Source organism: Pocillopora damicornis, chromosome 6 (assembly GCF_964200805.1).
Source record: "Pocillopora damicornis chromosome 6, jaPocDami1.2, whole genome shotgun sequence".
Taxonomy (NCBI): domain Eukaryota; kingdom Metazoa; phylum Cnidaria; class Anthozoa; order Scleractinia; family Pocilloporidae; genus Pocillopora; species Pocillopora damicornis.
In genome coordinates this window covers 4,319,726-4,335,324 of record NC_142675.1, presented here as the reverse complement: position 1 = coordinate 4,335,324, position 15,599 = coordinate 4,319,726, and the positions used below count along the sequence as shown (strand labels likewise).

The 15,599-nt window shown below is 37.7% G+C and overlaps 1 protein-coding gene and 1 pseudogene across 2 annotated transcripts; one reads left to right on the top strand and one right to left on the bottom strand.

Annotated features, from left to right (window-relative positions):
• Positions 1-805: 805 nt before the first annotated feature.
• Positions 806-10,863, top strand: LOC149043525 (uncharacterized; annotated as a pseudogene). The gene is made up of 4 exons (XR_016187899.1): positions 806-1,127; positions 2,773-2,815; positions 3,792-8,293; positions 8,964-10,863. The product of XR_016187899.1 is annotated as an uncharacterized LOC149043525 (transcript).
• Positions 10,864-10,960: 97 nt separating this feature from the next.
• On the bottom strand, positions 10,961-14,119 carry LOC149043524 (uncharacterized). The gene is made up of 2 exons (XM_089210316.1): positions 13,453-14,119; positions 10,961-11,641 (listed from the first exon to the last, which is right to left on the bottom strand). Exons 1-2 carry the CDS (start codon positions 13,506-13,508, stop codon positions 11,290-11,292), a joined length of 408 nt encoding a protein of 135 aa, XP_089066442.1. The 5' UTR covers positions 13,509-14,119; the 3' UTR covers positions 10,961-11,289.
• Between the last annotated feature and the right edge of the window lie 1,480 nt (positions 14,120-15,599).

Sequence of the window (15,599 nt, the reverse complement as noted above, 5' to 3'; positions counted from 1 at the left end):
TAGGAAGACGAGAATTTGACATTGCCTCGTAGCTTCCCTTATTGGTTTGGAGTGCGCTGCGGTGATCGAAGTTGTGCTTTTTTGTCAGAACTACTAAAGGAAGGTAAGGTTTCGGTTGCATTTTATGCTAGTATTTTGTTAAATTCAAATATTACAACCATTCTTCAAAGATCACGTTCAAGTTTTGGGCTTAATACTGTAGATTTCATGTGACAGCATGGCGAAGCGTGCGAGTAACTACTAACTTGGATTCATTGAATCCTTCAGTGTCGAGGGCTGATTTTTATATTTTGCGTGGAACATGTAAAACTAGATGTTACATAATTGAAAAACAGGGCAGATCTCGGTGTTTCAATGCCCAAAAATGTGTGATTTTCTCCATCTCATTGTGCCTACAATGATGGCTATTATGGATACAGTGGAAGACATGTATTCATTGTAAATGTATGGGACTACGCAAAAATTCAACCTCTGGTATGGTTGATGTCAAATATCACATATCCTGGGAGGTTAACTCACAAACTGCTAACTCGTATGATGAAGATCTGGTCTCTGTCATAAAGGATAGGGTGCTGTCTCCCAATGCTCTCCAACAAGTAACAGTTGGGTTACAATATATTAAATCGTTCTCTTTGCTCACCCAGAAGGGACAGAATTGCAGCAAAATTACTCTTCACTTAATAATTAGTGCTTTGCTATTTAAATCAGTGGCTGACATATATCACTTTCTTTATTTTGATCAATTTAGAGTAAAGTCCCCTGTACCAAATTATAAGGAATATGATAACAATATGTATGTTATATGTTACCACATTATCCATACTTTTTCAGCTATGTTTCACAAACATTAAAATGAAATAAACACTAATTCATGCAGAAATGAATACTTAATTCAATACAGACTATTGCCTACTATTAGCAATTATTGCTCCTACATGTGTTAGCAAGAACTTGGTCTTGTTGGCATTCATTGTGAGCATTTGGCGATCTGTATATTAGTGGAGAAACTCTCTGCAACTATCTTTGCTAAGAAAATACCAATCCTTTCACCCTTACTAAATATCATTCATACAGGCATGGATGAGAACCAGCAGCAAAGCAAAGAAAACAAAAGTGCTGATGAGGTGGTAAGCTCTATTCTAAACATTTTCTTGGCGAATTATGCACTAGTTATAAAAAGGTATATGTTGTGCTTAATTTTTGTCCTTGGTATAAACATCATTTTCCTTTGGTTTTGTTAATGATATGAATGAAAAATGCATTTTGTGTAGAGAAAGATAAAATTTAGCTCCTAGCCTAAGTTATGATGAGATGATGTGTCACTATCAATTTGGCCTCTATTAAAAGTAAAAGAATTAAACTAAGGATAAAACTAAACCACAGCATACCTATACTAAACCCTCAGCCTATTTGTATCAATATTACTATTTTTTCTGGTGTTCACCCAATAGATTCAATCCACTCACAGACAAATATGGCACCTGTGCATTTTACTATTACTCTTAGGCTAAGGCACTCGTAGAAAGTAATATTTCACAAAACAACAACATTATGTATGCAAGGTTTAAATTTTTCAGACCTTTACTGCTTGTTTTTATGATTGGTTCCAGTATTTTCTTGCACAAAGAGTTCTGGTTGAATGTACCAGTCACCATTTTTTTTGGTATGGTGGTTTACAGTAATTGTTGTATGAAGTAACCTTCACCAATATTAATTTTGTGAACTTGTCACTGACAAAGAGCTAGTTCATGATTAGACATTGATCGTTTCATTAATTGCCATGCTCTACATTTATCATTGAAGTACTGATTAGCTCCTTTGCCATCAGTAATTGCATTAAAGATACTGTGTTAGAAATCACAGCACTGTACCCCAAAATCTAATGTCGTCCTCAGCACAATCTCATTTTTTGAGCAAGGCAAAAGTAAAAATCAAACAAGACCACACAGACATCATCACAGAGACAACATTGCTATGTATAATGTTTATATAGTTAGTTACATAAAAGGTATTCTATTCATTAATTCAGTGTCAATACTCACCCTCGTAGCAGCTATAATTTTTAGCCAACTTGGGAAATAGTGGCCTAAAATGGACCCTTTTGGACATCTGAACTTTTAAATTTCCAGGGGAAGGTTCCCCAGACTTTGCCATCCAAGTGGGAATAAATGGCTGTCACACTGTCATTTTGGTCCCTCCCAGCTGCTCAAACGTTGTCCCTCCTTTCCACAATCTTACCAAAGCCCCCATATGTGTAGTAATAAAAACATTGAAGTGAAGTGTGCTATCTCAGCAAGAGGTGATAATCATGCACACTTTAAAGTGAGTCATCATAGCAGATGTTTGGTGAGGTATTGCATTCTGTGCTCAAAATCTAGTTCATGTAGACCTGGGAAAAAAGAATGGGGTGTAGCAGCCATTCATGTTGTTTAATTGCTCTAAGCTCTAATTCGATACTACTGTTCATTTGGCTATCTTTCTTGCCAATACTGTTTCGTTATTTGGGTTTTCTTGAAGACACTTCCCATTGAGAAGAAGCATTATATGTGTTTACAAATTAGAAGTAAAGAAAAGTGAAAAAAAAATAGGAGAGTGACAGGATGGTATCAAAGACAGTGGTACAATTTTTTTTTGCAGGGGGGTCATTTTTTTATTTTTGAATCAGAGTTTTAGCCTAAGTATGTCTAAGTTTCTACACTTGTTGTTTAGTCTTGTGACTTCTTGCTTTAAGAAGTGAGGTAAAATTGTTTGAATTTGTTTTTTTCATTACAGCCACTTGAGTCTGTAAATGGAAAGAAAACACTGAAAAATGACGGTAGGGAATACATTGCTTGCACTATAAAGTATTGAAAGTAATTTGCAACTCTCCATATTTGTTATTTGTAATTGATATGCTTTGCACAGGTGTTGTGGGGTTAGTGGAGAAGTTAACTGTATTTCAAAAATTAAATCACTTTAAATTGCAGTGAAAGCTATTACTTTTATAGTTATAAAAGTATCAAAGGTAACTTCTCTGAGAACCTTCTCCAGTGTCTGTGATATAGAAGTGTCCACTAAATATAGGTTCATTTATTAAGAAATGTGGGAAGAATAGTATGCAACTGAAAATACAAGTAAGGACTGGAAAAGAATATTTGTTCCTTGCTAGTAATCTCAGAACAGCTGTGTGGAGCTGGAAATTAACAGTGCTGGAATACAACAGTAAATCCTGCTGATAAACTGAGAACAGCTGTGTGGGGCTGGAAATTAACAGTGCTGGAATACAATAGTTAACTCCTGCTGAGAAACTGAGAACAGCTGAGAGGGGCTGGAAAATAACAGTGCTGGAATACAACAGTTATCGACTACTGAAATTCAGAAACAGGAAACTTTTAAATACTTTTGTGCAACAATATACTGAGCATGCAGTAATATCTTCCATTGCCTCAATTCCAGTTACTTGTAGAAAGGTCATCTCTGAACCATTAAATAGGATCTGTTTTACCCGTTATGGAAGAAAAAATCTTAACCCTTTAACCCCTAAAAGTGACCAGCTTCTAATTTCTCCTTACAATATCTCCCCTGAATCAAACATTGAGTTCGTGAGAATAAAGGGAATGACCAACAATTTATAAATCTCTTGATTTTTATAAAAACTCTCTTTGTCAGGGCTTCAGGAAATGTATAGAGAACAGTATGGAGAATATGCATAATGATGTTAGGGTGTAAAGGGTTAATCAATAAATGTATGTTAAAGGTAGCAATCTTCTATAACTATTACTTATTCACAAATACTATATTTTATTTAGCAGATTGTAGCTTCAATGGATGCCAGAAATATTTTTATGAAAAACTGGCAGATACAGTTTTGTATTGTACTCCAGGATATACATCTTTCCCAAAAGATGGTATTTCTTCAGAGAAGAATGAAAACTTAAATGCTTTCTTTAATCAGTATAAAAGACGATTTTTTGAACAACGTAGCCTGAAAAGACCAGTCTACACACTAAAACTTGACCAAGAAGGTAAGATTGTCCGTGACAAAAATGGCATCCTTGTTGTTTTGGTCAACAGTTATGTTCAAGGAGAGCTTAAGACTACAAAGCAACTTCTCTACAGAGAGGCTGTAGATGGTGTATTAAGCAGTTTACACTACATTAAAGGTGTCCTTGGAGAGGATACTTGCCTCCCGGGAGGGGTGAATGCCTTGAGTAGGCTATTCAATCAAAAATATGTATTTAAGGGTATTTTCAACCTTATTAGGGCCTTCTTGGCTCGATGCTCAACATGTCAGGTCAACAACCCCTTGCCAATGCGAGTGCTTCCCCCTCCTGTCCCCATTAGATCTTTTCGCCCCCATTCCAGACTACAGTGTGACCTTATTGACATGGCCCCAAAGAAGCACCGTAGTTTTATGCAGAATAATTGTTGGAGCTACCGTTACATTCTAACAGTCAAGTGCTGTTTCTCAAAGTTTTGTTGGCTGTTCCCGTTAAAAACAAAGTCTGCAGAAGAAGTGTATGCCGTTCTGAAGGCCTTGTTCATCAAGGAAGGGTCACCTACTGTAATTCAGTCAGATAATGGTGGTGAATTCATTGGAGAGGTAGTGCAAAAACTTTGCAAAGAATTTGAAGTTTGCATGGTTCATGGTAGGCCACACCACCCACAGTCTCAAGGCCAGATAGAAAATCTCAACAAGCAAGTCAAAAGGTTACTTGCAAGGTTTTTACAACAGTTGCCTAGAGATCTTCAGGCCAATGTCTGGCCTTTACTACTCTCTGCTATTGCAGACCTTTTGAATTGCAAGTGGCACAGCACAATTAATGATGTGCCTTTTCGAATATATAAGAACCGTGAGCCTTCCTGCTTGGTGGACTACATCATCCCAGATGATAGTATGTGGACAGAAAGTATTGAAGATGGTTGCCTTGAGGATTATGAATTTTCATCAGAAGATTTCATTGAACTTGAGAGACATGGGGAAAGCACTTCCATGGATAAATCTAAATTAGAAGAGATAACAGAGGCCATCCTGCAAATTTCTTCTGAGACCATATTATTGTCCGCATTGGGTGTTTCAGCTAAGCAGTTGTCAGCAGCTGTTAAGAAGATAGTGCAAGGAAATTCACATTCTCCACCTTCTCACAGTCACAACAACATCCCACTTCAATCAGTGGATTCAGAGGCAGAATTCCAGGTAGAGAGCATCACGAAATACCTCTTCAACTTGAGTGAAGAATACAAATCTAAGATGGTGGATGTGCTTGAAGCAACAGAACACACCATTCAAAAGAGTCACAAACGGGCTCTTAAGAGGGCTAAAGAGCGGGAATTTAAGGTGGGAGACAAAGTTCTCTTCCAAAATCCACGTTCAGAAGGATTGCATTTTTCAAAGCCAGATCCCTTTCAGCCCTTGAATGTTCTGGGGGTCATCAAAGAGGTGCGTCCTGGAGGAATGTTCAAGGTGGAGAAAGAATGTGGAGAGCAATTGGTAGTTAAATCCATTTTTGGTGGCCAGATGGTTTTGTTCAAGGAAAAGCAGTGTGAACTTCCCCTTTGTGAAACACCCCCCAAGTTATCTTTGCTGAATATGCACAATTTCATTTCAGAGTTTGGCCTAACTGTGCGTAAGGAGATGTATAATCAAAGTCTAAGGTTGAGGAAAGTGGCTCACCATAGAAGTATTGATGATTTATTGGAGAGTTATTGTCAGGTTCTGGATTATGGACTCCTTGCCATGGTATCGTCGTTTTCTGACAGAGAGGAAGAAGAAGCTGTGTTTCACCAGAAGTTTGTAACTGGCCTTCAAACTTTACAGGCTTCGGGTTTTCAGTACTTTCTCTATGGTACAATCTTTTGGGAGAGAGACAGAAAGCAAAACCTGGGAAAGTCAATTCTTCATCTCACCAGTTACGAGGAACACTCTGAGTGCTTGTCGTGCGTTGGAGAGCAAAAAGAAACTCCATGCTTTCATCCCTGCTGCCAGAATCTTGTGCTTCAGATGGCTGTTAACTGTGGGCTCTTCTGTGTAACAATAGATGGTTGCATTGTACCATCTGATGATAGTATAATGAAAACATCTCAGACAGCTCCAAAGGAAACCCCTCTGTTAAGTAGCCATACAACTGAGGCTAGTACTTCATGCCATGATAAAGACAGTATCAAAAGACCTAGCACCCAAGTCGGTGTTGATGAGCCAGTGTTCAATAAGGATGATCTGCTTGACCATACAAATGATTTAAATGTTGATGTTGGATCCAACAGATGCAGTACACCCCAAGGAAGTCTGAAAACCCATGAAGTCACCCTTGGTGAGCCATCCACATCATTGCTGTTCATGCCAGGAAGCAATCAAGGAATGCTATGGAAGCCAGCTGAGTTGAAGGACAAGTGTCAGCAACATCTAGAGAACATTGATCCTTATTGCAGTGAACTGGCCAAGTTTGTAATGCCCTTGAAGGGCTTTCTTGCAGCCATAAATCCTTCTCAAGATAATGCCACAGAAAGAAGTAACTTGAGGTACTTTTTAAAGATTATTGACAAGCATGCAAATAAAGATGTACAGAGCCAAGTGCGCCTAAGTAGCAACAATGGCAGTCAGGAGTGTATGCGAGTTCAAGGGTACAGCTCATTCTGTGGACTTTGTGCAATGAACAATGCAATAGGTTGTTCCAGGAAAGGACCTACTATGTTCAATTTGTTTCACCTAGATTTGGCAGCAGACATCATTTGGTTAAAACAGGTTTGTGAAGTTGGCTGTGGATTTTCTGTACCTTTAGAGCCTATGCGGGGTCTTGATGGTGATTACAGTATTTTAGCAATGGAGGAGGCAGCAATTAGGAAGAACTGTACATTTCAAAGACTAGATTTACCCTTAAGGGCACTTGTGGATGGTGCTGCAATTAATTCCCTTGACACCAGCAGTCTCCAGGCAGATGAGAGACCATCACTCATTGTGAGGACAAAGGAATATCACTTTGTTACTCTGCTCTTTAAAGCAGATGCAATTGTACTTCTTGATAGTCGCAGGACATCTGCTCTTCCACTGTCCCTTAAAGATGGCCTAGGTTACATTCAGAGAGAAGCATATCAGAACCCAGATTTTGCTGCTGTAAACCTTCAAGGGCCTGGAACTTATGGCAATCCTGTGAGAGTGAATGACTTGCCAGAAGTTAAGCTGCACACAAATTTTCATTGCACACTGGATGAGGTGTGGGATTTAAGCAGTACTATAAGTGATGATACCATCATTGCCACACTCCATGGACAAGTCAAAGCAAAAGATGTTCGTACCCTCAAGCTAGGTAACCAAATAAATGATGTCGTGATCAACTACATTGGTCCATTCTTAATGAGTCAGAAAAAGGATGTGTATGTGGCAAGCACCTTTTGGCTAAATCACTGCAGCCAAGAGCTGGGTGTTAAGGAAATGCTTAGGTGTGATTTTCACAAGTATGAAAAGTTTGTATTTCCTGTTCATTGCCCTGGTCACTGGTGGTGTGTCTTAATAGACAGGCCAATGAAGTTGTATGGGGAATTTGACTCCCTTTGTAAAGATCGAAGGAGTGATTATGTTTTTCAGGTCTTGTGCAGGGAATTCAAAACTGCAAATATTGATATTTCTTCATTTCGAAGGTTAAGTCAGGAGGAAAGAGAAAAGTTGCCTTCTCAAGGACAGAATGTTTTTGACTGTGGTGTCTTTGTGTTGGGTTTTATCAGTGCATTTGTCAACAACTTGGAAATGAATTTCAGCTTAAGGGATATGCCATTCCTGCGGAATTCATTTGCGAAAATTATCATGAATGGGCAACCAGTATGTGACATTAAAAATTGTCCCAGTACCCAAGAAAGTTGTCATCCAGCTTGTGAAGAAGGTGGCCATGGAAGTGTCCTTGGGCTAGTTGGTTGCTCTACCATTGAAACTATGAGATGTAGGGGTCAAGAGAATATTTGCAGTGACAAAGAATCTGGAGTAAGTGGTACAGGACTTATACATTGTGCTGGTGAAAACAGCAGTGCAAGAATAGGTGAAGATGGAATTAAGAAATGCAGAACAGGAGTGAGTCCATTTAGTCCTGACAAAACCATGGAAGAGGTTTCTGTTGGTTTTGGTGTTGCTTTTCCTGGTAAGTATGAATTAGGGGATTTTGATACAAGGTTTATATTGTTCCATAATTATTCATCTCTATAAACCTTGTTTTTTTGTTATTTGCTAAAGAAAGCATTGTTGTGCCTTTTTACAGCCAGTGAACCAGATGATGAAGATTTGGTCTTGTATGAGCTCCTCAAGCCTCCTTATGATGCTTCTCACGAGGTATGCAGAATTTGTGAGTGATCTGTGGTTTTCTTCTGTTTGGGTTTTCTCTTACATTATTATTATTATTATTATTATTATTATCATCGTCATTATCATTATTATTTTACCGCTGTTGTTGTTGTTGTTGTTGTTGTTGTATACTATGCAGAGATGTTCTTGTAACATGCCCAGTAGTTTAGGGGAATGTCATTATTATTATTACTATTATTATAATCATTTTATATTATGCAGAGATGTTCTTGTTAACATGTCAAGTAGTTTAGGGGAATATCATTATTGTTCTTATTATTAAATTATTATTATTATTATTATTTTAGTACTATTACTTTTGTGTTTTGTTTCCCTTTGATGACTAGTTTTGGATGTTTTTTATTGCCTTGTGTCTGCAATGAATTTTAAGTTAAATTATTATAAATACATCTAATGATTAATAGTCTTTTAATTGCTAAATTTGTTTGTTGGGTTAACATAATGATGCGGTTGTTTTCATTGTCCCTTGAGTTAATTTATAGCATATCATCATTAACATACTGATACTTGGTAAGTGGTACTTACCCGATGAAATTAAGCCAAATGTGCATTTTAATACGAATTTGGTGAAGACAGTCTTTCACAAGCCAAGTGTCATTAGATTTTCTTTCCTAATGGAGACTGATTTTCTTCACAGCTTCCAACCCTACAGATGCTCTATTCTAAAGAAGAAAGGAAGGTATTCCAAGGCCTTAACCCCATCACTGAGCAATATCTTTTCAAACTAAGGAAGGAGAAAGGGATAAATGTTCCAAGAGGGTGTTACCATGCAGTGATGACAACAGAAGAAATGGTAGATTTTGATTACTGGAGGCAGGTAAGGAAGGGGAAGTCGAGACAAAGATTTTTCCATTACAGGTGGGATAGAGCCTTCGAAGTTTGGACCAAGGAGACCACAGAAGAGTTGATAGATGTGGCAAGTATCTTAGAGCGAGTTGATAGTGATGGATGGGTCTTATTGAACATCACAGAACAGTATCACTATGAAATGTGGAGAGACTGGAAATGGAGGCAACTTGAGGAGAAAGACCTTTTGTAATTTTAAATAAAATCAATAAGGCAAGCTATTTGGCACAGTGTAATACTAATAATTAACCCTTTAACTCCCATGTGTGACCAAGACAGAATTTCTCTTTACACTATCAATACAATATCAAGCAGACAAGTGATGAGAATGAAGAAAATTATTGATAAGGGGATTATTAGTTGATCCAATACCAAATTCTCAAAACTAACATCACAAGAACTATATGGCAGACAGTAAGGAGAAATACTAATGAGATCTTGGGAGTTTAAGGGTTAAACACTTAATGGGTCATGTGTTCATTCTAACAGTTTCAATTGGGTTTTGAAGCATGCTTAATTCAAGTCATATCCAAAATTCCCTTGCTCCACATTGTGAATTGTACTTAGACATGGCCAGAGAACATCAACAGAGAATGTGACCTCTTAAGCATGTTCGCATCAGACCTATAAATTTGTCCACAAAACTTCCTTTGGAATTGTTGAGTTCCAGAGTTTCACATCTAGTGCATTTCCAGAGCAGTAGAATTTAAAAAAATTGACACAAACATTTAAATTGCGAAGAATTTATTTGAAACCTTTATGTTTACAGCAACCCACATAAAAAGAAATCTTACCAACAATTATGAATGAATTAGTGAATAAAATAGCCTTGACTCCTCAATCTGGTGTCAACTGCTTTATTTTATTCAAAAGTATATAAGGGTAAATTGGAGAGTTACTTAATGTGATCTGTGAAATAATATTGAATAATTAGAGCCAAACAGTTGCAAGTAAGTAGGAAGGTAGAATGGATTTATGGTATATTAGTGCACTATGGTCCACTTTAAATTTCACAAATTCCAAAAAAACTATTTCACCTGAAGTTATTTGCTTGAATTATTTGTAGTGAAGATGTTTATTTCCATAGAAGTGTTGCATGTTCAAGTACAACTGGAGCAGTTTTTTTTTTAAACTATCTATTTGTGTTAGTTAAATGAGCAATTTCAGCTTGAATTTTTAGTTAGATTAATTATGGATTGCACATGTTGTGTGCACAAGTGTTTATTTGTTGCAAACACTTACAGTGTATCCTATTTATCAAGAGAATTTTGTCAACAAAGGACATCATAGCAGGAAAAAGGTAACCAAAATTTGTATGAAACATTAAAAAAGGAACAACTAGCGTGATTTTACTTAACCCATGAAACAGTATGTAAACAAACCTGTATGACACCAGCGGCATGTTTGATTGTTGGATCACCCCCATGTTGTGTGTGGAAAACATGACATAAGCCAAAAATTTTTGTAACGCATAGTAGTCTATGATCAATTTCATTGGTTGGAGAAAATCACTCTATGTTCATCTACAATATCTTGTCGAGAAATAAATTATGACAGAGCTTTGCCTTAGCATGAGCATGAATGATATTGCTCAATTGTCTTCTTTAGTGAGGCATGTAATTGATGAGGAGAAAGTAATACCTGTTTATATTGTCATCTGTTAAAAATTTGATTAAATCTGTACTACTTAGGGTTGGTTTTCTTTATTTCCTCATATAGGCATCTCGCTTTTTGGGCAGATGTCTCTCTGGAATGAAATTTATTTTTTTCCATTTTCATCTTAATTGGAAAGGCCAAAAAATACAACAACAAAAACCACATCAAGTCTAATATTAAGGCGACAAAGTCTCTGTGAACCAGTTTAATTGCAGTATTACTCAGAGTGCTTTTCAATTGAGTACTGTGAAACCAAAACCAAAGTAACTGCAATGGCCAGTCAGAAAAAGGGAAATATCACATGGAACCAATCAGGACTCAAAGTAAATACATGCAAATGGCCTGAAGTGCAGAAAAATGCGAGGAACAAAGTTATGATTGATTTTGGGTTTGCATCTGATTGGTTGAGAGGGTGGCGCAAGATTTCTGGGCCAATCACAGAGCATACTTGGGCAAAACCATCACAATCTTGGATTACTTTTGACACAATTGAAAATTGCTCTATCCAAAGCGGTTCCTTGCTTTTCTTTTGAGGCATATATTATGTCTCTCAAAGGGGACAGTGGGTTTAATTCACATTCGAAATCCAAATTCAAAGAATTTTTAGCACACTTAAACAAACGTGGGTGACACTGCCATAGGTTCAATTTTTCTAGGTTCAAAAAATTTTTAAAGTAGTCTTTTGAGTTTCGTTCAAGATTGCAATTAAAAATAGAGAGAACCTTCAAATTCTCACACACTGGTAGAACTTCCAGTGCAGAATCAACATTTTCTTGATTGAGGGTATGTACATTTCCTCCAATTTCCAGAACCCTAAGAACATAGGAAAAAATGTATGAATAAATTATTAACTTGCATTGAGATTATTGTCAAGTGATTACAACCCCCTGAAAGTAAATAGAGAAGATCTACGTTTTCTCGTGTTTGTGTCGTTCGTTTCGCTAAGACAGAGAATCATTCAAGGATTCAGAGTTATACCATTCCATATGATTTTAGGGACGAAGGTGATAGCACGCTCACAACACGCTTCCAATCGAAAACAAAAGAAACTGGCTATAACGCTTGCTGAGCACGCTAAAACACAATTTGCTCATGCTTTTATTTCTTATAACACTCTACAAAAAATAAAGCTTGCGCCGTTGAACAGTGAAGCGCGAGCAGGCAAACACGCAAAGCGTGTTAACCTTCGAATACAAAAGCTAGCGTAATAGCGGGCACAGCATAGTAGCGTGTAACCCGGTGTGCAGCACGCATGTTAACTGAACCTAACGCTTAGTCATTACACAGTCAATGTACTCTCATTCTTACGGTAAAAACCGAACCTCCAATCGGTGTTTATATCGTAAAAAACAAAGTTGAAACATTTGGCCGCGAACGAGTTGCAAGGATTCAAGGCAGACACTTCAATTACTTTTTTTTTATGTGGAGTGGTTACTTTTGGTGATATTTGTAGTATGTTGAAGCACAAAATGTAACTCAGTGCCAGACGAATTGCGCCGATCGCGTAAACAACCAAACATGTGCAAGATATTCATAAAGCGCCATAACATATAGCCGGTAAAGGCCGAAACATTTGTGTAAAAGTTTATTCCATCGGATGACCAGAGCGATTTTTAGGGGATGATAAACAAAATCAACTGTAAGGAACAATTTTTTTTTCAACAACTCTTTGTTTCTGGGAGCACTACGACTCTCAAACGATTGTTTTCTCTTAATCACGCGCTCAGTCACGTGCCTGAAACTCGATTCAATCAATGCAGTAAACAATTTGCTAAACGGGAACTTATATAAGATTACGTGATGGTGTATAACTTTTGAAGGCGTTAAAATTCATTTGTCGTACCATTATTTACCATTGTTTACCATTATGTAAGCTTGCCCATCACAATGAAGTACTATTGAGTTCAAGAGGAAAACATTTGGATGAACGGCAGAAATATCTAGCTACGTTTTACTTTAGTGTGTCCTCCTGTGTTAACTTGCACGCTAAGCGTAACATCGATCACGCTTTTCAAACCGAAACAAAGACCAAGCGTGCTAACTTGACCAAAACGAAACAGTGTGTACTTATTGTTAAAAAATAATATATGCGCATATTAAACACGCTCAGCGTGTTGTGAGCGTGTTATCACCTTGTCCCTGAAATTATATGGCGGGTCACATTTGTCATTTGGAGGCAATTTAAAACTAGGAGTGCGGCTGTAGCCCTGTCGGCCACTTCCCCTCTGCGACGAAGATCTTGAAAAAATCTCCTAAAAGAGACGTCTGCGATTTTTGAGATTTTCAAAAGAGACACGATGATTTTAAACCAGCCAAAACTTTTCTAAACAAAAAACAAACAAAAACAAAGCAGATACTACCCTTATAAATTAGCTTTGACAGAGCCTCAACAGAGCAAGGTTGCTGGCTCTTTCGCTGTGCGGGTACTTGTGGGGTTTTCACCATCCTGTGTATGTCATGCTTACGAGCTCAGATAGTCTAAAGAGAGCGTAAAGGCCATCTACGACTGTTACGTATTTTCTTACTTTTCGCGCGTATTTTTAGCCTTGACGCTTTGTTTGTCATCTAAAATTTCAACCCCTATCCAATCGGGATGATAGAAGCAAATAAGTTCAATTGTATACCTCAGATTCTCCAGACTTTGCCGGTTTGATGCCAAGACATTTAAAATGGCAGCCATGTGGCAAGTACCTTGCAGCGATAACTCTTCGACGTTGGGTTGTCGAGCGAGGAGCTTTGCCACTTGTACAGATGTAACATTGTTACAGTCACTGATATCCAAATATTTCAAATCGTGACATGAAAGTGATTCCAACACCTAAAAAAAAAGACAGACAACGCAATCAAAAGGCAGGGCCAAGATAGTTTATAAATTCGAGATTCGAATTATCTCAAGATGGTGTCACCTTGTGACCAGACGTTAATAAGGGGAGGAGGGAGGGGAAGATGTGATGTTCTATGCTATATTTCATGGCGAATAAGGTGGCCTGATCGAGAGACAAAAGAAACAAAAATAAACAAGATATAATAGAAGTAATCAAAGATTATGAGAGAGCGTTAGATGCCCCAAATTCAAATTACTTTTCATTTCATTCATATTCATGCCTGAAATTGACAAATTTTAACGTCTGCTTTACTGCATTTGTGGCGTTCGCGTTGTTGATATCCGCGCTTTTGCTGTTATAAATAAGGATATTTAAGTCTAGCGTGAATTAATTTCCCGTGGAATTTCCTTGTTTTATTGCTAGCAAGTAGAGCGATTTTTATATGCTGCAACTGTTTCGACTGTGGTCTCGGGTCTGTTGCGTGACAGCTTCAATGTCAGTAAAATTTATATAACTTATATAATAACAGATAAGCTAACATATGGTTTGATGCTACTCTGGTTTACAGATTTAATGAGTGTAACCGAAGAAGTTACAATTCATAGACCTAACGTTTCGACACTCCTGTCTAGTTTGAATAGCCACAACGTTAAAGTTGCTCAAAAACCTTTTCAGACTTTGGGGCATATTTTCGCCAAACCCAAGGATCCTGACGATGGCGGTTTGCTTCCTGACGGCTATTTACACTTCATCAGAAAAAAAGGCCGCTAATTAGTGATCATATAAAACGACCTCTTGTTGCATCGTTTAGATCACCTTTGATGAAGGCACTAGACAGGAGTGTCGAAACGTTGGGTTTATGGATTCTAACGTCTTCGGTTACATTCATTAAATCTGTAAACCAGAGTAGCATCAAACCAAGTCTGATTGTCCACTTGAACTTTAATATATTTTAACAGATAAGCTATTTACATTAAACTTCCATGATGCAAAACATTTTTCTTTTTACCGATAATATTCACAGTGTGGCAAAAACTTTCTTCGGTAGAATTATATATTTTTCTATGGGCAGTGTTCCAAGCTTGTTATATCTTAGTAACAAGATATATTAGAAGTAATCAAAGATTATTGGAAAGCGTTCAGACCACAGGTAACCGCAAACGAACGCAATAATAGGCTAAGCTCCAAAACTCCCGTTTGGTACTAACCTCATCGTTAACAGCTTGATTAAGGGCAGAAAGTCCCACCCTTTCCAGACTGCATCTTTGGTGCAAAAATTCCTGGAGTAGTTTGGAGGATGTCAGTCGCTCGCAATAACCAAGGTTAATACCGATCAGTCCCATCGGAATGAATTCGCAGAGTTCTTCTCCACTTATATTCGTACAATAGATGTCCAGGCTTATCAGTCGGACCATATCCTTCAACGGTGCAAAGTTACTTACTTTGACACAGAATCTAAGGCTGAGAAATTTCACGTGGGTGATGTTAGACCATATGCCTTTGTTAGGAATGTAGGTCATCCTCCTCTCGAAACATCGGAAGTCAAGAAGCGTAAATGGCCTTTTGGTAGAAACCAAAATTTTGTAAAATGTTCTGCATGTTAAAGACACATTTACAAGATCCGAAGTTGAAAGAATGTTGAATAAAGCGAGAAGGCAAACGTGGGGCAAGCGGTCAATTGTCGACATCTTTACCTACAGTGTTGAAACTTTTCCGATTAAACCTGTATTAGCGGTCGGAATGACTGTATGGCCGATTATTTAAGGTTGACTGCTTAGGTCAAGACAAAAGAAAAAAGCCCTTATGACTCCTTCAAGGTTGACCGTGGTGACCACTTGATAAAGGTAACACAAAGAATAATTAGAGGAAATCAAAACTTAATTCGACAGTTGACCGTTTTATAAAGGGTGACTGCCGCTTAAAAGGCATAGGTCGCACTTGGGCAA